The sequence below is a fragment of the Micromys minutus genome (genome assembly GCF_963924665.1).
Source record: "Micromys minutus genome assembly, chromosome: 12".
Taxonomy (NCBI): Eukaryota; Metazoa; Chordata; class Mammalia; order Rodentia; family Muridae; genus Micromys; species Micromys minutus.
Genome location: NC_137981.1, coordinates 14,205,105 through 14,226,349, shown reverse-complemented (window position 1 = coordinate 14,226,349; position 21,245 = coordinate 14,205,105). Strand labels below are relative to the sequence as shown.

General features: G+C 46.8%; 1 protein-coding gene across 2 annotated transcripts in view; it reads right to left on the bottom strand.

The window, feature by feature from the left end:
- SLC7A8 (solute carrier family 7 member 8) overlaps positions 1 to 21,245 on the bottom strand; it is a 55,492-nt gene that overhangs the window by 15,672 nt on the left and 18,575 nt on the right. For both annotated transcript variants that reach the window (XM_080925893.1, XM_080925894.1), the window contains one exon: positions 20,555 to 20,706. In XM_080925893.1, the coding sequence (XP_080782019.1) occupies positions 20,555 to 20,706 (152 nt within the window). The remainder of the gene's footprint in view (positions 1 to 20,554; positions 20,707 to 21,245) is intronic.

Here is a 21,245-nt window from a genome sequence, read left to right as displayed (position 1 = left end):
GATCTGACTTCTTCCACCAGACATAATGCTTTAAGAACTACATATTTTGTTATATATTAACAGTTGGGTTTCACTGTATGCATTCCATGATATAGATAAAGTCCTCTTTTCCCATTCTGATGGATACGCAGGTCCTGCCAGTTTGGGGTTACATCTAAAGCTACATACAAAGAACCCCAGTATGGGCCAGGCCTGCAATCCCAACAGGAGATGATGCAGAAGAATTGCTGAGGACAAGGTCAGCTTGGGTCACACAATGAGTTCGGAGCTAGCCTAGACATCCTGCCTCAAAATCCTAAACTCTATCAATGAACCAACCTCTTCAAGACCCCCAAAACTTTCAAAGAGCTGGAACATGGTGGCACACGCGTGCTCGCGCGTGCACACACACACACACACACAATTTTAACCAATCAGAAAGGCAAACTTTAGGCATCTATCATCTTTCTCACTGAAAAGTAGAAAGCAGTGGAGATAAACTGTTGAGACATTTTCCCATACTGTGATGAAGACGGAAGTCTGAGAACTGTAAGACATGTATAAAATGTGTCACGGTTGCCCTCTGTCCTCCAAATGGCACCAGCAACCAGTTTAAGGGGGTTAAAAACCGTTACAACAATATTTCTGGATTGCAGCTTTCCTCTTCTCCAGTGACGCCCCTATAAAGGCAACGAATGCATCATGGAATAAAAAGGCTTTAAAGTTTCCAGAAGGTCCAAGCTTTTTATTGTAGTTTCTCCATCATTTTTAGACAAGGGAAAGTAATACGCATCCGGCCCTGGCTTCTCTTGAAGAGCTAGGGGACCATACTTATCTGGAGACCTGGTCTGGGAGACGGCGTTTATCATTTGGAGAGAGGGAGTAGGGGATGGTTTCTCTGAGCTCCCTCATTTATGTCCCTCACACTTGGAAGAGAGGCTGAAGGAAAGTCAAACATTGTTTCAAGCTCAGGTGGCGAGCATCCTTAGTGCAGCTGTGAGCCAGAGGCAGCATTGCAAGCTCATCACAACAACAAGACTCTAAATCATTTTTATTTATGTTTATGTGTGTGTCTATGTGTGTTTATGTGTGTCTATGTGTGTTTATGTGTGTTTATGTGTGTCTATGTGTGCCTATGTGTGTTTATGTGTGTCTATATGTGTCTATGTGTGCCTATGTGTGTCTATGTGTGTCTATGTGTGTCTATATGTGTCTATGTGTGTCTATGTGTGTCTATGTGTGTCTATGTGTGTCTATGTGTGTCTATGTGTGTCTATGTGTGTCTATATGTGTCTATGTGTGTCTATGTGTGTCTATATGTGTCTATGTGTGTCTATGTGTGTCTATGTGTGTCTATGTGTGTCTATGTGTGTCTATGTTTGTCTATGTGTGTCTATGTGTGTCTATGTGTGTCTATGTGTGTCTATGCTGCTGGTGTGTGGATGTCCCTGGAGACCAGATGAGGCTGTTAGGTCTCCCGGAATGAGTCCAAGGTGGTTTTGAACTACCCAGGGGTGATTGGGAGCTAAACCCAGGATCTCTGGAAAAGACGCAAATGCCCTTAACTGCTGAGCCATCCTTTGGCTTCTATATCTTATTAATTTGTTTTTTTAGAACGTTTATTTTAGCCAGGTGTGGTGATGCACCTCTTTCATCCCAGCACTTGAGAATCAAAGGCAGAGGTGATCTCTGTGAGTTCAAGGCCACCCTGGTCTGAATACCCTGTTTGTTTTTTTTTCTTTAAAAACCAAAACAAACAAACAAAAAAACCCTTTATTTTATTACTATTCTATGTATGGGAGGTGGTCACATGTCATGATGCCATATGTAGAGGTCAGAGGACAACTCTGAGGATTGATCCTCCCCTTCTAGTTCTGAGGACTAAACTGTCATCCGGTTTGTGTGGCAAGAGCTGAACCTACTGAACCATCTCTTAAGCAACCTCAACATCCCTGTAAGTCTTTGAGTAGAGATTTTATTTCTTGTGAGTAACTAACCAGAGATAGGATTCTGGTCATTCGGTAAATACATGTTTAGATGCAGAAGGAAGTGCTGCAGGTTTTTCAGGGATGAACGACAGCAGGTTCTCAGGTGCCTGTTTACCAGCTACTTATCTATGTTCTTTGGTGGCGCCAGGTGGGGGGTGCCTCCTGCTCTGCTCCCTTACCTAGGGGTCACAGCACTTTCAACAATGTGGAACCTGCCTGGCTGGCCAAGTGTGCAGAGGTCTAATGTTAGGTGGGCTTCACAGTCAAGACAACTCTTGGGAGCTATAGATTGCCAAAGCTTTTTTTTCCTTTTCCTCTTTCTTCTTTTTCTTTCTTTCTTTTCATTAATTTAATTTTTGTGTGTTCTTGTTTTTAGACTAAAACTCACTATGTAGACCAGGCTGGCCTTGGATTTATAGATACCTGCCTGCCTCTGCCTCCAGAGGGCTAGGATTAGAGGTGTGGACAACCATGCCGGGCAAAAGCATGCATCTTAAAAGCAGGAATCTTACAAAGTAGTTGAGAACGAAGGGGGAAATTTTTGCCTGGCTTTCCTTTTCCTGAAATAGTGATCAGGATACTTTCTAGTGCTCAAAAGGCACACACAACACTGGGAAAGCACAGCTTACCACCGCCTTTCACGGCTCCCATGGGCTCTGACCCCACTTGAATGGCTAAGTCACTGCAACACTTCATCCCTAAATGGATCCTATTTTCCAGTGTTTCTCAACCTTGCCGAACCCTGAGGACATGTCATCAGGGTAGGAAGGTCCTGCGTTGCCAGCTATCTGTGATCTTCCCTGTGCTGCTTTGCACTGGCAGACTCTTCCCACCTTTCCAGACCTACCTGTTCTACAAAGCATTGTCATTTTATTGATTCCCAGCCATTTGCCTGCGAGGGAGACTCTATCAGTCATGTCTTATAGACCAGGTCCAAAGTTTGTCCTCCTCCCTAGATGGGACAGTCTCAGGCCATTTCCCTTATATCTCATCATGATACTTGTTCATATTCAAGTTCCCTGAGGCATGTGGACTGGTCTGAGTTCAAGACTATCCTAGAGTAAGTACGGAGTTAGCCAGGTAGTACATTAAAATCCAGCCATATATATGTACACACACACACACACACACACACACAAATGTATATATATATATATTACATTATATATTATATATATATATATGTTTTAAAGTTTCCTCTTTCTTTTTTCTTTTTCATTCTTTTAGCTTCCAAGTATATCCTCAGTGCCTACAAACAGCAGAAGCACAACGAATATTTAACAAGGGACGGACATGCCACAGCCCATTAGTTCTGCGTTCCACGGTGCATACCATTCTCCCCTGTTCCCTTAGGATTTCATTGGTTGCGGAGGCAATCCCTCCGCAGGATTGTTTTCACAGAGTGGAATGGGAAGTATGACTTTTGAGAGTAGAACTTCCTGATTCCCTGTGGAAGAGCAGTTAGCCGACCCCATATCAAAGCAGGAGAACCAAAACATGCTGCCGGACGAAGGATTTTAAGTTCCTGAGCAGGGAGAACATTTTGTAAAACTAGAATGTTCCAGATGGACAGAGATCTTGATAAATACACATTTGGTTATCTTACTCAACTCAATAAGGACTTCGGGATCACGTGCCTGGTGATAATCCAACCCAGGTCACTAAACGACTTGGCCGTGACCTCATCTTCTCCCCAGGGCCCTGAAGCATGCTGGGTACAGGGCCAGGTGTTCTATACCCAGAAATCCAGGCAGAATCAGCAGTGGTGACTAAAGGGTGAAGGAGACTGAATTATAAAAAGACTCGAAAACAACAACCCACATGGCAAACCCACATGGCTCAGGGTTGAGTAAGGATTAGAAAGCAAGGGCTTGGGTCTTGAGCCCCCCCCCCCCCAAAAAAAAAAACAAAACCATCTCCAACAAGGGGAAGTGAGGGCAGGGTGGAGAGATGACAAGAAAGTACTTTAGAAAAGGCAGAGGGGGACAAACCCACACAAGGGAGAACCTGACTCCTTCCTTGTGTACTGGGCTAGAAAACATCAAATCCTCTTTACAGAACTCAGGGTGACTGAGGTGGCCAAAGAACAGGCCATTCTATTATATAGTCTTGTTAATGTCTTCTGTTATTAATGAAATCTCAGACCTTGACTTATATTTAACCTTTCATTGTCAGAGAGATCTTTCAGCAGTGAGACAAAAGCTGAGAGGGAGCGAGGGCTGAGCAGACGTGTCCCTGGTCTCAGCAGAACAATGCTACAGGCCCAAGGATTACCCTTCACCCTTTGGTTGGGCCATCCCAGCATGTGACTCAGAGAAGAGAGGGTACTTTGAGTCTCCTGGTACAGCAGAACAGCTTTCCTCACAGCAGCTGAAACCTGAGCCTCCAAGCAGAGAGGAAAGGTCAGAGAGTGAAGGCAATACTTGCTGGGTGTTTGCCAGGGCCTTCTGTGTGCAGGAAGCCTGCTGCTGCCCATCTGACACCCAGCATCTCTTTCTGTGGCCAATGACTCTGTTCTCTCTCTGCCTCTCTGCACAGCCAGACCCTGACTTCTGCATACCTGGACTCCAGTGACTTAGGAAAGTCACATGACTATGGGACCACTGGTTCTCTAGCTTGAAACATTAAGGTTTCTATCCGCTCCACCCATCACCCATCTACACAGGCTATACTGGAGTCAGGCCCTCTGGTATGAGAGTGAGCCAGGAGACAACTGGAAGCTAGGCATAGTGGTATGTGCCTGTAATCCGAGTACTCAGGAGGCTGAGGCTAGGGGACAGACATTACTTTGAGGTCATCCTTGGCTGCTTAATGAATTCCAGGCTAGCCTGAGCTACAGAGACCTTGTTTTAACTCCTCTCTCAACACCCCTCCTCCAAACCCAAAACAAACAAAAATAGTGAGAACAAAATGCTATGGTGAAGGCAGAGCTAGCATGGGGGTCAGACCCATGCTGGGCCCAGGCCAGCCCAGGGCATCTTGTGGAAGAGGTCTCATCAATGTGATCTTTTTTTTTTTTAATTTTAATTTTATGTATATGAATACACTGTAGCTTCAGACATACCAGAAGAGGGCATCAGATCCCATTACAGATGGTTCTGAGCCACCATGTGGTTGCTGGGACTTGAACTCAGGACCTCTGGAAGAGCAGTCAGTGCTCTTAACCTCTGAGCCATCTCTCCAGCCCCCAATGTGATCTTTATAGCTCTGGTCTAGCTGGAAAAAGTAATGGGAAACTCTAATTCTTGTTCATAGTAACCTGTTCCTAGTGGCCACTGGTTTCTAGAGCTCTGTGGAACTCCAGGCTTATTTGGTTCTCTTGGGAGTCTTTCTTTTCTTTCTTTTTCTTTCCTTTCTTTCTTTTTCTTTCTTTCTTTCTTTCTTTCTTTCTTTCTTTCTTTCTTTCTCTCCCTTTTTCTTTCCCTCCCTTTCTCCCTCCCTCCCATATTGGGCCACTTATCAAGGTTCAGTTTGAGAGGGATGGAGGGAGGGAGGAAAAGCGTGGTGTGTGAGTGTGTGTGTGTGTGAGGAGATAAAGCTCAGAAGAGTGCTTGACTAGCATTCATGAAGTCCTAGGTTCAATTCCCAGTGCTCGTAAGCAAAGTAAACCCAAACTAGAAAGCTGCCATGGCCAGCAAGATGACTTGGGGGATAAAGGTGCTTGCTGTGGGATCTGATGACCTGAGTTTCATCTTTAGGACCCACATGGAAGGGGAGAATCAATTCCTTGAAGTTATCCTCTGAGCCTCTTCATATGCAACCTAACATAAGTCCCCTTCCCTGACACATGCATGCACATGCGTGCACTTGCACATACATAGATGTTAGGGGCTGGTACTTAGCCTTCCAACATCTAAGTGTGTGGAAAGAGTCAATGTTCTTGACTCTACCTGCCAGTCTGCATGCTCATTATGGAGGGGGGTTGGAAATTCTTGTTCCCCAAAGAAAACATGTGCTTAGTCTCACCACAGACTTGACCCTTAAACTTTGACCCCTAGGTAGCACAGAAGTCTACCCATCGCTCCCTTTGCATTGAAGAGGTATTACCAGGCTCTTCTTAGGAAGTCAGAATGATGGTCACCCAAAAGATGCCAACATCCTGAGCCATAAGACTTGTTAATATTGAAAAGGAACTTTGTCAGTGTGATTCAGCTAAGCATCTGGAGAGATAGAGCTTATTCTAGATGGTCTGAATAAGCTCAAATGTAATCATGAGAGTCCTAACAAGAGGGAGACAAGAGCCGCAAAAGAGGAGGATGGAAATGAGAGAGAAATGGGAATAGGGAAAGAGGGAGGAAGGGAAGAAGAGCAAGAGTTGAAGATGCTGTTGTTGACTCTGAAGATAGAGGGGCCATGAGCCAAGAAATGCAGGAGGACCCAAGAAACCAAAAAAGGCAAATAAACAACTCTCCATGGAGTCTCTGGAGACACAACGCCTTGCTGACACTTGAGTTTAGGACCTCTGACCTCTAAGAGGACAAGTTGTGAGTTGTGAGCTATTAAGATTGTGGTAACAGCAACAGTAAAAGTGGAACACAGGGACAGACACCGTGCAGGAAGAGCAGAAAGCAGGACCTGTCTTCAAAGAGAAGAACCTGTAGAGAGTGACGGGGTGGAGTTGAGTGAGGCTCAGTGATGGAGTGTCCACTGATCACTCCCGGCAATCATCAGCACTAAAACATCAACACTAAGGACAGCAGCAGGGTGACATACCTGGACTCAGGGTCCAGCAGGAGGAGCACGACCCTCTAGAAGTGGGCTAGTGAACGCGAGGTCACCTGTGTTCCAGTGTAGGTGACACAGTCCCACACTGCAAGATGACATTTTGACACTTCTGGTTACCTAACCTAGCTGGGACCCCAGAACTAAAGCATCACCCCCATTGTTCCTAATTCCTCCTGTGTGGTGACATCCCTTCCCCACCACTACCACAAAATTATTTTTGTAGCTACTTCATAACTATAATTGTGCTGCTGTTATGAGTTGCAATGCAAATATCTGTGTTTTCTGATGGTCTTAGGTGACCCCTAATGAGAAAGGGGCATTTTACCCCCAAAGGGGTCATGACCCACAGGTTGAGAACCACTGATTTAGTTCCAGGGACTCCTCAAAATACTCTCCATATTCCAATTGGCTTCAAGTCCACAATGACAGCCCTGCCCCCAAAACAAATCAACAAAACTAAAACCAAAAACCACAGGTCCAACCAAGTGGGTGCTAGATGCTAGGATGTCCACAGCCATACTTCCTTTGTTCTTGGTCCCCTTGCTTGCTTGTTTTGGAGACAGGGTTTCATATATCCTTGGCTGGCCTCCAACTCACTATGTAGTTGAGGATGAATTTGAACTCCTGATTCTCCCTGCCTCCATCTCCCAAGTGCTGAGGTTACCCATGTGCACTTGCATTGTTTTGTTGGTCTCCTTATTTTATTAACCTGAAGATATAATCAAGGGTTGAGAGAGAAGTTAAGAGTGAAAGCCAAAAGGCTGGGGCTGGGGCTTAAAGGTAGAGTGCTGTTTTGTTTGTGTGAGGTTCTGAGGAAAATAGCAAGCAAAAAAAAAAAAAAAAAAAAAAAAATCATCTTTTGAGACCATCTCTTGAGACTGGTTTTTGAAATAAAGCACAAATGGTCATTAAACAAGTCTCCATTTAGAATGTTTTAAATACAGATAAGAAGTCCTCAGAACACACAGTCAGGGCCATGTCTGTTACTCTTACCCCTGGCCAGAGGAAAAGCAGGCGAGTTTTGGGTGTCAGTTGAGGGACAACTAGTGAGCAGAACTCAAAGTGGCTGGGATATGGGGTGATGTAGTAAGGGATGGGTATTAGTAACTTGGAGGAAAGGTGAGAGGAAATGCTTGCTTCCTCAGAGGGACTTGGCAGTTTTAACTAGAATAGGACTTTGAAACTTGAAGTACTCAGCCATGGTACCCCTCCCTTAGTCACGGCTAGCAGAACACCCAGGCACATCAGTCAACCTCTCTGCCCCTCCCTCTCTGTGGCTAGAAACAGGCCACAGCACCCTGTGAAGATATCTTGTAATCTGCTTGCTGCTGTCTAAAACTTTAGGTGGTTAATTAAAAAAATGTTTATAAACAATCCTGAGTTTATAAACATAAAACTCAAAAAGAGACCATGAGCCAGACTCGGTGGTGCAGGTCTGTAATCCCAGCTCCTTAGGGAGGCATAGGGATGCAAGTTCAAAGCCTGTGTGTACTGTGAGAATGAGTTCAAGGCCAGCTTAGGCAACTTCGTAAGACCCTATCTCAAAAATTAAAGAAAGCTGCAACTGCATCCCATATACGAAAATCCTGGGTTCAATCTCCATGGAAAATGAAGGCTGGGGGGGCATGACTTTTTCTTAGGGTCATTCTGGCAGAGCAACCAGAAGTCAACCTATGCAGCTGGGAAAGGGAATGGCACAAGAAACTGTGGGCTGCCTTACTAGGAATCTAACCCAGGCACCATCTCTCCGGCCCCATGCAACGGGTTTTAATGAGGTTGTATCGGGTCCATAAGATGGATCAATGAATGAATGTACACACTCATACACCCATTCTTTTTAAACAGGTCCCATCATACACCAGGCCAAACTATGCACCGTTGCCTTATTTGACGAACCTCTGATACTTCTCCCTTTATTCCTTTTTTCCCCCTTTTCTCAATTTCTAATTGGTTTCATCTTTTTCATGATAGTCCTCTACAAATTACGAACTCTGGGATTCCAAAACTCCAGCTGTATAGAAATATGGGGATCAGAGACCTTGGAATGGACCAGAAACTGTGAAGCTACTGAACATGACTGGGACAGAAGCCAAGATAGTCAACTGTGCCTCAGCCTCCAGAAATGGAAAAACAATAAAACAAATAACTATATCTTATAAGCCAGGTGTTTCCGGATGTTAGGAGATAAGACCCCATAGAAGGCTGACCTTTTCGGGGCCAGAAGAGAAGTTATGAGTTGATCCACAATCATTAATAACCCTGCTAGGCAGTCAGTCGCCACTGAGATGCTGGAGCATGTAGTATGTGAATTTTTTTTCCCCATATACTTAGTGATCACTGATGGTTTCCTTCAAAAATGGAGGCACACAATTGGTGTTAAAATGGAGGACAGAGAAATGTTTGGGAGCTTTTCACAGGCTTGGCTGTGCTGTTCCACAGCCTGTTCTCTGCACGGGGAAGCAAAGGGCAGGTGAGCGCCTGCAGTGCTGAGTAGATCGGGGTGTGTCTAGGGCAGCCTCTCCTCCTTCCCAGAAGGAAGCTCATGAAAAACAGGCTATGCCCTCAGAGTCCTAGGAAATGATTTTCCAGTGTGCACACCTCTGCGTATGGGATTCTGGCTTCGTGTTGAGGAAAGTCTTTCTGCATCGTTCTCAGGAAGACATGGACATTTTCCTCAAGCCATCTTCAGCTTCTCAAACCAGCAGCTGGCCGTGAACCGCTCCATTCCAGCCTGACAGGTGTGACCAGGAATAAGGCTATTTGGAGAGGAGGCTAGAAGGTTGCTTAAGGATGAATGAGCCAGATGTGCAGCCAGTCCTTTACTCCCAGGTAGAGATGTAGGTCTGTGCCCTGCTTCTCAGATGCATATATCTAGCGTCCTGAGAACAGCCTTAAGAGATCAAGAACCTCATTTATATATGTAAATAACTTATTGCATGGTCTCACACCAAGTGTATAGTGTGCTATTGTAATGGCAATAAGCTATTTACATATAGAAATGTGGAAAATCATGATGGGATGCTGCCCCCTCACCCCTCATTCTAGTCCAAAGGCCAGCCTTGGCATTACATCATATATTAACCACTCCTTCCTGGTCACTCACCTGCTCCGCTCCTGCTGTAGGTCCCCACAATGTGCTGTAGCACCCCTTGGAACCGAGTCTGTCACCCAAAGATGCTGGCCTGGCCCCAGTCCAGGTTGCACTCTGAGCAGCAGAAATTAGCATGCTGACATGTGAGGCAAATCCCACGAGGCTGCTCCTCAGAACCAGTCACAGTCCCATGTCCCCTCTGGGCTTGGGAAAGCCCATTTGCATTTTTGTGTGTATGTATGTGTTTGGAGACAGGTTTCACAGAGCCCAGGCTCACTTTGAACTGTGGATCCTTCTGTCTGCACCTCCCAAGTGCAGAGATTGCAGGTGTACCCCACCACAGCTTGTCTCTCTCCCTCTCTCTCTCCCTGAATGCACAGACGTGTGAGACCAGGCATATGCATACATGTGGAAGAAGGAAGTATGCACGGGAAGGCTGGGGCCAGCACCAGACCCTTGTCTGTATTGCTGCCCACCTGTTTTGTCATATGGGATCTGTCACTGCACCCAGCCAGCGAGAGCCTGGCTGCTGCTGTCTTTACCTTCAGTGCTGGGATTACAGGTGTGTGCTGTTCACCTCTGGCTTTTTAAGTGAGTGCTGTGGTGATGGAAACTCAGGTCTTTACGGTTATAGCCAGCACTTTACTCAGTGAGACACCTTTGCTAACCCCCTGTGATTGTGTTTTTTAAGTAGGGTCTCACTATGTAGTCCAGGTTACCCTCAAACTCACTTCAGCCTGAAGAGTCCACTTATTACAGTTATGCGCCATCATTCCTGGGTCCCTTTGACTTTCTTGGTCAGGGCTGGTCTGGAGGCATCTCGGAGAAGCTTATTTATGTTTAGCATTGCCAGAAGTCGGCTTCTCCTCCCCATCTTTCTAGGAAAGTGGAAGGCAGAGGAGGGGGTGGCTAGGTAGGTGATACACACCGGCAATCCTAGCACGTAGGAGGCAGAGACAGGAGGATGGAGGCAAATCTGAGGTCAGGCTGATTTGTACACTGAGTTTTAGGGTAGCTAAAGTTATATAAAGGGACCTTGTCTTGAAGGAAGGAAGGAAGGAAGGAAAAGGTTGTAGTGGAAGATGTGCAGATGTACCAGAATCAACAAAGACAGATGGAGAAGAAGAAAGAATATGAGCACCAGTATAAGAGACAAGGGGGAGAAATACAAAGAGAAATAGAGGGAGCTGGGGGGGCAGAGAAAAGAAAGACACAAAGAAATGAGCAAACAGCTGCTGAAATGGTGAAACCGTGACGCCGCTCTGTAGAAACTAGAACACCCTGTTCTGCTCCAGAACTTCAAAACAAGCACCTGTCTGGGATGGAGCACCCAGCCCTCCAAACCAGCTCCAGCTTCCACATGGCCAGGGTGAGTGGTGTGCCAGAAAGGCCGGGGTCATGGTCTCACCTTAGGCTGGCGCACACACTTCTCTGCTGTGCTCTGGCCAACATCCCTTGCTTCTGTGGATCTGGGACCACAGGAGAAGGCCAAGGTGATGCCTGTGCGCACAGTCCCACGGGGTGCCTGTGCAGCTGCTGGGGCACTTGCCCAGTGGCTGGAGAGGGTGTGGCCACTCTGGGCACTCTGATAGGCTGGATAGGGTTCCTTGGCCTTCTCTACTACTTAGAGGAGGAACTGGGCACGTGTTTCTAATCACGGAAACACTGGCATGTCTAACCTCGTCCCCTTCCAGATCTAGGAGGTAGCTGCTGCCGACTGCCAACAGCGCTGATAGGCAAAGAAAACAGTGCTCTGAGTTGTAAGGCACACAACTGGAGGCTGAGATAAGGTCCAGTTCTGCCCAGAAAGCTGTAGACCTCACCTCTGCTCCTCCCCAAAGAGGCTTAGGTGGATGGGTGAGTACAGGGTTGGAGTGGAAAGAATTAGCTTTCAAGAACTACCTCAGAACCGTCTCTGGTGAAACGGTTTGTTTGTTTGTTTTATTTGTTTTAAGGCAGAATCTTATGGAGCTGAAGCAGGCCTCAAACTCACTGTGTGGCTAAGTTTGGCTGGGAACTTCCGATCCTCCTGCGTTTGCCTCCCAGTGTTGGGAATACAAGCATGTGCTATCACCCAGAGACAGTTCTCACACAGGGGGTGAGGAGTCACATTATAAAGTCTTCAGGCACCCTGCCTACCTACAACAAACGTTGGCATTGTTGAACATGTGATACAACATGACTGCGGGAAGTTATAGATGTAAATAACCTGGCTTTGGAAAACAAAGCATCAAACCAGAGCGAGGGCAACCGACAATCAAAGCGGTCTTTCTTCATGAACGACGCTTTGATCCTGAGAACCGCTATGAAGTGTACAGTAGTGGTTTGGTTTTTGAAATAGATCTTGACTACCATAGCGGAGTATATGTTCCTTCCTCGGTCCCTTTCATCTTGATGATGATTTAGAAACTTCAGAACTCCCTTTTATAGGAAGAGGCTCTTTGAGCATTTCCTCTCGGCTTCAAGGACAAGCCCTCAGAGGAGGGCAGTTAGCTGGCCGGCCAGCGTTTCTGGAGATCATGCCTGGCACAGCTTCTCCTGGACGCTTTGAGCTCCTGCTGTGACACCACCTCCTCCCTTCCCCTTCCTTCATATCCTTTTCTCTCCAGGGCCAGATGCTGGACCTGCAGTTCCTGCTGAATCACCACTCAGTACTTGGTTTAGCCAAGACGTCTGAACACCTAGCTCAGCATTTTCCAAGTGCTGAGTACTTTCTTTCTTCAGCACTAGCTAAACACAGTGCTGAGCTGGGCTGGGTAATAGAGAAGAGGTAAAACTGAAGATGCTTGGAGAACAGGAATACCGTGCCATGCTGAGGCACGAAGCCTCATTCTAACCCTAGTCCAGACCTTTCCAACCATGTCTGAAGTTTCTTATTGTCTCATTCCCAGGATCTCAGAACTGATGCCCTAGACACAGAGCAAGGTTAATAGCTGCTTCTGTTAGGTCTGCCCAGAGGAGTTTGACTGATTCTGTATCATACTCCCTCTTGGGGAAGCGGGTGTGGGTCCTAGGAGGGCTGTTAGCTTCTCAGATAGAGATTCATGGATGCCATGTTCACCAAGATCTATAAATGTGCTGTAAGTTCCCCACATGGTTCAGTTATAACTCTTACATTTTTGGTTGTGAGCCTAGCCTTTAATGGCTGAGCCATCTCTCCGGCCCATCAGTTATAACTCAACCGTGAGGGCAGCTGGTACTCAAACTTGTCAAAGGAACTAATCTTGTGCCTTCTTTCAGTACCAGTAGGGCCTCGCCCTCATAATCCTGTAAGCCCTCTGAGTTTATGCTCTCTGGCATGTGATGTAAATGTGGCATATAACGTTAATCCTTCAGAGTTCAGCAGGCTAGCAGATGATTGCATGAACTACATCTATGGGTTCCCTTGGGAAAAACAGACATCCTTGAGAGCAGTAACAGAAAGGCCGAAGGGAGCCCAAGCTTCTACACTGGCACAAGAAGTAATGGCCATCTTCCCGTCGGAAGCCAAACTCCCAGAAGACTTGTTTCAGGACTTCAAGCCTCTTCATTATTTCCCCAGACATGGTAGAAGCAGCCTTGGACACAAACCTGTCACTCCACAGATTTCAGAATGGCTGCTTTAGCAAAACCCCAGTCCAAGAGAGATAAGAGCTGGAGGCTACAAGAGGTGCTAACAGAGGCGGAACCCAATCACAGCAAAACTAGAAAGTTGTTTCAGGTCAGTAGAGAGCCACAGCCTGTCTGGAGGATGGGCAGGACCCAAACCAGTGGCTCCAAGTATCTAGCACCAAGAAGTCTCTAGAAAACATGGCCACCATGCTCTCTGTGATATATGTAATTGTTTACTGTGATATTTCAGATATAAAGTCCCATGCTAGTCGTTGTTTTCTTTTTTCTTTCTTCTTTTTTTTTTTTTTTTTTTGTTGGAGATCAAGGCTGAGTCCCTGCTAGACACATATGATGAATGTGACCGAGATGCCCTCGATTCCAGGGCAACAGGAAAAAGCGACACCCTGAGGCTTGGTAGGAGAGGGAAGTGGCACGAAGCATTTATTTTGGCCCTGGAGTCATAAAGTCCAAAGGCACAGGGGATATGTTCTTCAAGTCCTGGAAATGGCACTTGAGAGGGTGACAGGAAGACACCCAACTATCCACAGCAGTGTGAAAACATCTAGTGTCATCCTTGATATATTTACATATGTCCCCATTAAAATAGGAATGTGCCTTCTTTGACATCCTACCCAGTCCTGGTAATCCTCTTTGCATTTCTTTTTTAAGATGGTGTCTCACTATGTAGTCCGGCCTGACCTGGAACTATCCATGTAAACCTGCTGAGCCTTGAACTCACAAAGACCAGCCAGCCCACCCCTGCCTCCTGGGTGCTGATATCAAAGGCTTGTGCTGCTGTGCTTAGCGGTCCTGGCAATTTATTTCCTAAACTCCAAACACATTAACTTCTCTCTACCCCCGTGCCTGAGTCACCTCAGAGACATTTCTAACTGAGATTCCTGTGATTACGATTGAACCAGTTCCTTGCTCCTGGCCTCTCTCCCAAGGACCACCACCCATTTGCAGAAGATTTCTTTAAATGCAACACTGATAATGTCACTCCTCTGCTTTGAAACCCTTCAGTGCCTTCCCACCACCTTGGGGGCAGAACTGATCCCTTCCTAATATATATAATATATACATATATATGTATATATTGTACAATATACACAATGTGTGTATATATATACACACACATGTAGATATAATGTATGTGTATGTATATGTATATGTATTTGTTCTTCCTTGTCTAGTATAAGGCTATCTTTAAATTATGCTATTGCTACTGGCCTGAGAACTCTCCTGAGACAAGAGAAAGACAAGAAGGAAGTGCCACCAAGGTGTCTGGCAATGCTTAATGTATTCAGATGAGAAGTTTGAGTCCAGAGAACATGAAGGCTTAAGAGAAGATGAACTGAGCTCAAGGGATTTGGGTGCTGAATCCTGTTGTATCATGGAGACTTGCAAACTAGGGCAGCGTCTTGCTCCAGGCGGCCGGAGCCTCTGCACAGGGACTGAGTGTGACCCCAGGTTAGAAGAAATGCCCGAGGTTCTGTCCTTCCCAGATAGCTCAAGGAATGGGGAGAAATGTGCAGTATTGGAACAGCAATCTCTCAGGAACCTCCGAGGAGAGATGGAGCCCAGGCTAAGAAGCATTTCCCTTCTGCTGGGCAGGAAGGCGCTATGTGCTCCTTTCTCCATAGGATGAGGAAGAAGGAATTCCTTTAGAGGGAGATCTACAAGAAGTCCATGTGACAGCACTGCCGTTAAAACACTGGGCAGTGACTTTAGTCCCCAAAGAAATGAATGGAGCCATGGATTCTCTTAAATGCACAACAGTCTCCAAGAGAAAGAGAGGCAAAAGCCAAGCAGTTGGGAAACATGATTCTTAGAGGAGGATTTATGTGTGTCTCAGAGGTAGAAAACTTGCCTAACATGTGCTTAAGACCTTGGTTCATCCCTAGCACATCTCTGACCTCTGGCTAAGACACAGATGGGAAACTGTGAAAGGCACTCCTTGTGCCCAGCTGATCGATCTCATTATAATAGTTTTTAACTGACTGTTACAGGAGGTCATGTTTGCCCTAAGCCCCCAACTGGGCCCCCAACACACCAGGATGAGCCTCAAAATGAAGTCAACTGTGCTACCAAGCCATCAGCAAACTTTACCCAATTTTCTAAGGCTCAGGATTATAGGGATAACGGCCACAATTTCCACAGATGTCACATTCAATCAGTGTGACAAATTCCCTCTGCTCTAATCCTAATATGAGGAAATAACCTGAAATGATTTGATATAAAGCTAATCAATTCCTCTCTTGTTCCTGTATCCCCCTCAGCTGACTTTACAGCAGTGGTTCTCAACCTGTGGGTCGCAATCCCTTTGGGGGGTCAAATGGCCCTTTTCCTGGGGGTCGCCTAAGACCATCGCAAAACACAGATATTTATATTAAGATTAATAACACGGGCTGGAGAGATGGCTCAGTGGTTAAGAACCCTGACTGGTCTTCTAGAGGTCCTGAGTTCAATTCCCAGCAAGCACATGGTGGCTCACAACCACCTATAATGGGATCAGATGCCCTCTTCTGGTGTGTCTGAAGACAGCGACAGTGCAGTCACATAAAATAAATAAATAAATCTTTAAAAAAAAAGATTAATAACACTAGCAACATCATAGTATGAACATAATTTTATGGCTGGGGGTCACCAGGACATAAAGAACTGTATTAAAGGTCACGGTGTTAGGAGGACTGAGAGCTACTGCTTTATAAGGACAGTAGGTTTGAAATTACTGACCTGCTTTTGTGCCTCTTGTTTTGTCCTTCAACTCTAAAGAGTCATGTAATAGCGAGAAGATGGGACCACATGACAAAATGGCAAGCCAGGGAGGCAGCAGTCTGCATTTACATCTGCATCCCTCGCTCATACCTCAGTAGATGGAGGTCTACTAAGTATCCTCTGCCTTTACCAGAGCTACCATGCAGGGGCAGGATGAGGGCAAAGGGGAGGGCAGTTCACTGCACTCTTTTTACGTTTTATTCACCAATCTACTGGACACCCAGCCATTGGCTTCCGAGACAATCAAAAGAGACAAACCACGAGGGACGGCGTGCCAAAACTGAGTTTTAACACTTCCCAATCCCCTGTCTATTCCCCCTTCCCTGCACCCCTCAATGTGCTTGCTCAAGAGACCAGAGGGAAAGGCTTTTCATCAAATTAAAATGTAAAATGCTTTTTTTTTTTTTACTGCCTGGTGACCGGGGATATTCTGCTGACTCAGCAGTGAATAATCAGCTTTGACCTAAATAATAAAATAACTCACAGCACTGTGGTTGCACAAGCAGGTCCAAATCTGCAGTTCCTCCTTTCCCCTGTTCTCTCCCCAACCCCCTCCAGGCTCTGGGCAGGCAAGCCAGTTACATCAGGTTCTTACTGACTCTCCACTCCCATCTGGCTTGTCCCAACTTCATTTCTCTTCAGAGAGCTTCCAAAAATGGCCCCACTACAGAACCAGGCCTGACCTCTTCTCCTCACTCCCCCCCAGCGAACACTAGCCTGGGGCTTTGCCACACCCACTCTCCTTCCTAAACCCTACACTACAGATTGCTGCTCAGAGGGTGGCCTTTCTTTAAACCCCTCATGAGTCAGTAGGACCAGTCAGTCACCAGCCTAATGAGACTGTGGAAACTTCCTGTGTAAACGTCCTTCTGTAGCTGCTTCTCAAAGCGTGTTGGAGGTGGGTGACTTCCTGACTCCATCTCCAATGTAGGCAGAGACTGTTTGACCCAGGCATCTGCTAGAAGGATGGGGTGCACTGGATGACGGGGCAGAGGTGAGACCAAGGAGCGCCGGGATAAAGTTGTCATGGCACATCACCCAAGGTGAAGTCTGCCTTCAAGAACCCGAGGCAAGAGAATGACAAGATTGAAGCTGGGTTAAATAGTTACTTTAGGGGTGGCTTGGATCCCTGTCACAAGGCAGGTGGTGGAGTTGATCAGATGTGATCATCTGTGCCTATGACCTCAGCATGTGGGTTTTAAGGCAGGGAGGGTGGGGGGAGTTACATGCCCAAGGTGATGAAGCCGCCTGGTCAATACTGTGAGTTTCAGGATTGCCTGCTCTACATACTGCATTTCAGGCCAGCCAGGGCTACATGGGAAAACTTTGTCTTCAGGAGGCAGAGGCAGGCAGATCTCTGAGCTAAAAGCCCGCCTGGTCTACAGAGTGAGTTTCAGGACAGCCAGGGCTACACAGAGAAACCCTGTCTTGAAAACCAAACCAAACCAAACCAAACCAAACCAAACCAAACCAAACCAAACCAAACCAAACCAAACCAAACAAACAAAAAAGGAAAGAGAAACTTTGTTTAAAAGTTCCCTGCTCCAAAGACATCAGCCCGGCATCCACATGACATCCACACGATATCCACATGACATTCACAAATCCTCTTCGACACAGGCTGCCTGGAGACACTATTTGAAGAAGGCTATAGAGATGTGGGGTTTTAAGAAGTGGAGCTTCTGATTCCAGCACCAGAGAAGCTGAGGCAGGAGGGCTGCCACAGGTTTGAGGTCAGCCAGGGGAGTACATTGGGCTACACAGCAAAACTCCCGTCTCCCAAAACAAAATGACATCCAACAAACCAGAAAACAGAACCTCTGTACACAGACTCAAAATACCTGGTATCTGTCTTCCGTCTCTGTTAGTCCCTTATGGAAGTAAGAGGAATACATGTGGGATTAAGATTTTTATCCTGGAATAGTATCTAAAGACACACCTCAAGGACAGTGAAAATTACTATTCTCAGATGACACGACTGGCTATGTTCAGGTGGGGCAATTTCCTTACAGCTGTACCCAGGAGGTAGAGGACAGGCCACACAGACTTTATTAGATCTTTGACAGGAGGAAAGGGAGGCAGCAAATGGCCTGTCTGGGCAGTGTGTGTGTGCGCGCGCGAGTGTGTGGGGATTGGGGTGTACTGTACACAGCCTGCTTCTCAGGAGCTGACTAGAGAAGAGGTCTTTTTTAAAAAGATTTATTTATTTATTTATTTATTTATTTATTTATTTATTTATTTATTATATGAGTATATTTTAGCTGTCTTCAGACACACTAGAAGAGGGCATCAGATCCTATTACAGATGGTTGTGAGCCACCATGTGGTTGCTGGGATTTGAACTCAGGACCCTTAGAAGAGCATTCAGTGCTCTTACCCACCGAGCCATCTCTCCAGTCCTAGAGAAGAGATCTTCTTATCACTTGGAAGGGCTGGGGCCATTCTGAACTCTGTGGTGTGTGTGTGTGTGTGTGTGTGTGTGTGTGTGTGTGTGTGTGTGTGTGTGTGTGTGAGTGTGTGCACGCATAGTGCTCTCTACTTCAGCGTCTTTGTGCAAAGTGTCAAACCTGTGGTGGGTCTGTCATAAAGGAACTGCATGTTATGGCCTGGCTCCTCTCCTAGGGGAGGGAGCACACAGCTGTGGAGTTCTGAATTTCTAGTAGAAGCTCAGAGGAGTCCTCCTGTCTGAGACTTTAGCAGTGTCAGCAAAAAGGAGGAAGCTGCCTGTGTGCACAAGACAGCGAAACAGCAGCCGTCAGAACTCTTGCACTTCCTTCTTCCTCCCTGTGAGCTAGTCCGACGACAGAAACAGCAACTTCTACATTCCCACACTGTCCCAACTCCAGACCCTGCTATGAAGCCCAGGGGCCCATAGACCCATATACTCCAACTTCCCTTCAGGAGGACCCTGGGTCAGAAAGCTCTGTGCTCCCAACAAACACCTTCCCAGGACACACACAACATTACAACTTAGGATCACAAGGAGGCAGACAGCAACTTTACTAAGTGGTCAGAATGAGTTAAGGGTGCTAGGAGCATGAATTTGGGGCACACGCTCCTTTACCTCTGGGTGTGTAAGCAGGCCAGACCAAACATATGACTACCGCCGCCAAGCAAGGGTTTCAGCTTTACACTTAACTTGCCTAGGTGTGGGGTCTATGTCATGGGCAACCCCCACTGCCAAACAGGCTGCTCTTGCCAAGATGCCTGTCCCAGGAGATTGTCTATAGTGGTGTGTGTCCTCCCCCCCCCCCCCCGCCCCATCACGTCAGCAAGACAGAAGGACAATGTCTGGACCTGGAAATGAACAGCAAGATCTGTCCCTGTGCTGTCAGAAGCTGCGGGAAGTCAAGCGCTGAGCCAACTCTGTGAGTGCAGCCTCTGACACAAACAGTTGCTAGAGGAGTGAGTGTCTGAGGGGACGTGGAGTAGCCCGGTCATGGAGGTCAGTGGTAGTGGAGCTCACAGCTGGGAATGCCTAGCACGCCTGATTCCACTGAACAGCCAGCTTCCCAGCAAAACCATCTTCCCATTTTGAGTTTTCATTGCAGCCAACTGAATCCTAACCTTGTCCACAAGGCTTTTCCTCTGCTTAAAGCAAAGCAAACCAAAACAACCTACCCAAGCCAGGCATGGCGGGACGCACCTTTAATCCTGGTACTTGGGAGGCAGAGGCAGGCAGACCTCTGTCAGTATTGAGCTCTAGGGAAGCCAGGGCTACATAGGAAAGCCCTGTCTCAAAACAAACACACAAACAAATATTACCCACCCAGGCCATGGACAAGGGACAGACTCTCTTCTCACCTAGGTGACGATTTCTAAGTAGCCACTACAACGGCCTGCCGTGGGGTTGTCCGGGTCTTCCTCTCAGCAGCTGTGGAAACCATCACTGCCATGCTCTAATGCCAAGGACTCAGAAGCCCTGGACTCCATACAGGGTCTGCTTCTTAGGGAAAGTCACTTGCCCTTAGCGCTTGGTCTGATCTTTCTTAGGAAAAGGTGACAATGGCCCAGCTTACCTCACGGATTCGTCATGAAGCTCAAGTCAGACATCGGATAGCGAAGGTGAAAGTGTAAACATAAAGAAGTCTGGCACCCAAAGCTACTGTGTCTCCAAGTTCTTTATAACCTTGTCTGTATGTGATAGGCTTTTACTATGTAGCCTAGGCTAGCCTCTAGCACAATATCTTCGTAACCTTTGCACCCCAAGTTCTGGAATTACAGGCATGGCCACCACACTTTCTATGCAGCACTGGGTACTGTATGGAGAATCCACTCATCCAAAACATATGGATGAAACAGGGAGAGAGAGGTGGGGGGGGGAGAAGGAAACGATAAGCCAAGACATGAAGGTCACCAGGAAGACTGAAAGACACTGAAATGAGGGCCGGATGTCACTTACACAAGCAGATGGCGGCCAGGAGTCGTAGGCCGGACTCAGGGGGGAAGCAGGTAGGGAAGAGTGGCTGCAGCACGTAGTTGGAGAAGGTGAGAGCGATGACAGCTTGGTTGGTAGGGTAGATCACCAGCACAGCAATCCACAGCCGCAGGAACCTGCAGGAAGAACAGGAAAATCATTGCCTGGCAAGGCAGCAAGCCAGAGGCATCAGCAGAAAATCCAGGCAAGGGGCAAGGAAGGGGGGAAGTTGTGAGCAGAGGAGCAAGTGGCAGTGGGTTAAAGGCACATTTCCCCTTTTGTATTCAGAGATACAGAAGAGGCCTGCCCTACCCCAAATGAGACCCCAAGTGATGCTTGTGATATAGTGTCACAGCAAAGACTTCAAGCTCCTGATGACACAGGTTCTGGTTTTAGGGCTCTTTCCTTTCCTCTTTAATCTCTGCAACTTTAGCCCTCCATATCCAAGGGTAGAAAAATTAAATATGCAACCCCAGAATTCTGGTAGCAAGAACACACTAAGGGTGTGGCTACATACGCAACTGCCTGGAAAGCATCAAATAGGAATTTGCAGGATAAGCGCCTCGCATACCTCTTGGCTCTTAGTGATGGATGAGGTCCTCAGTCGGGGTTAGGGAAGCCAAGAAAACTCAAGGGTTTTTATTCTGGAGGGGGCCATTATGCTTGCCAGTGTAAG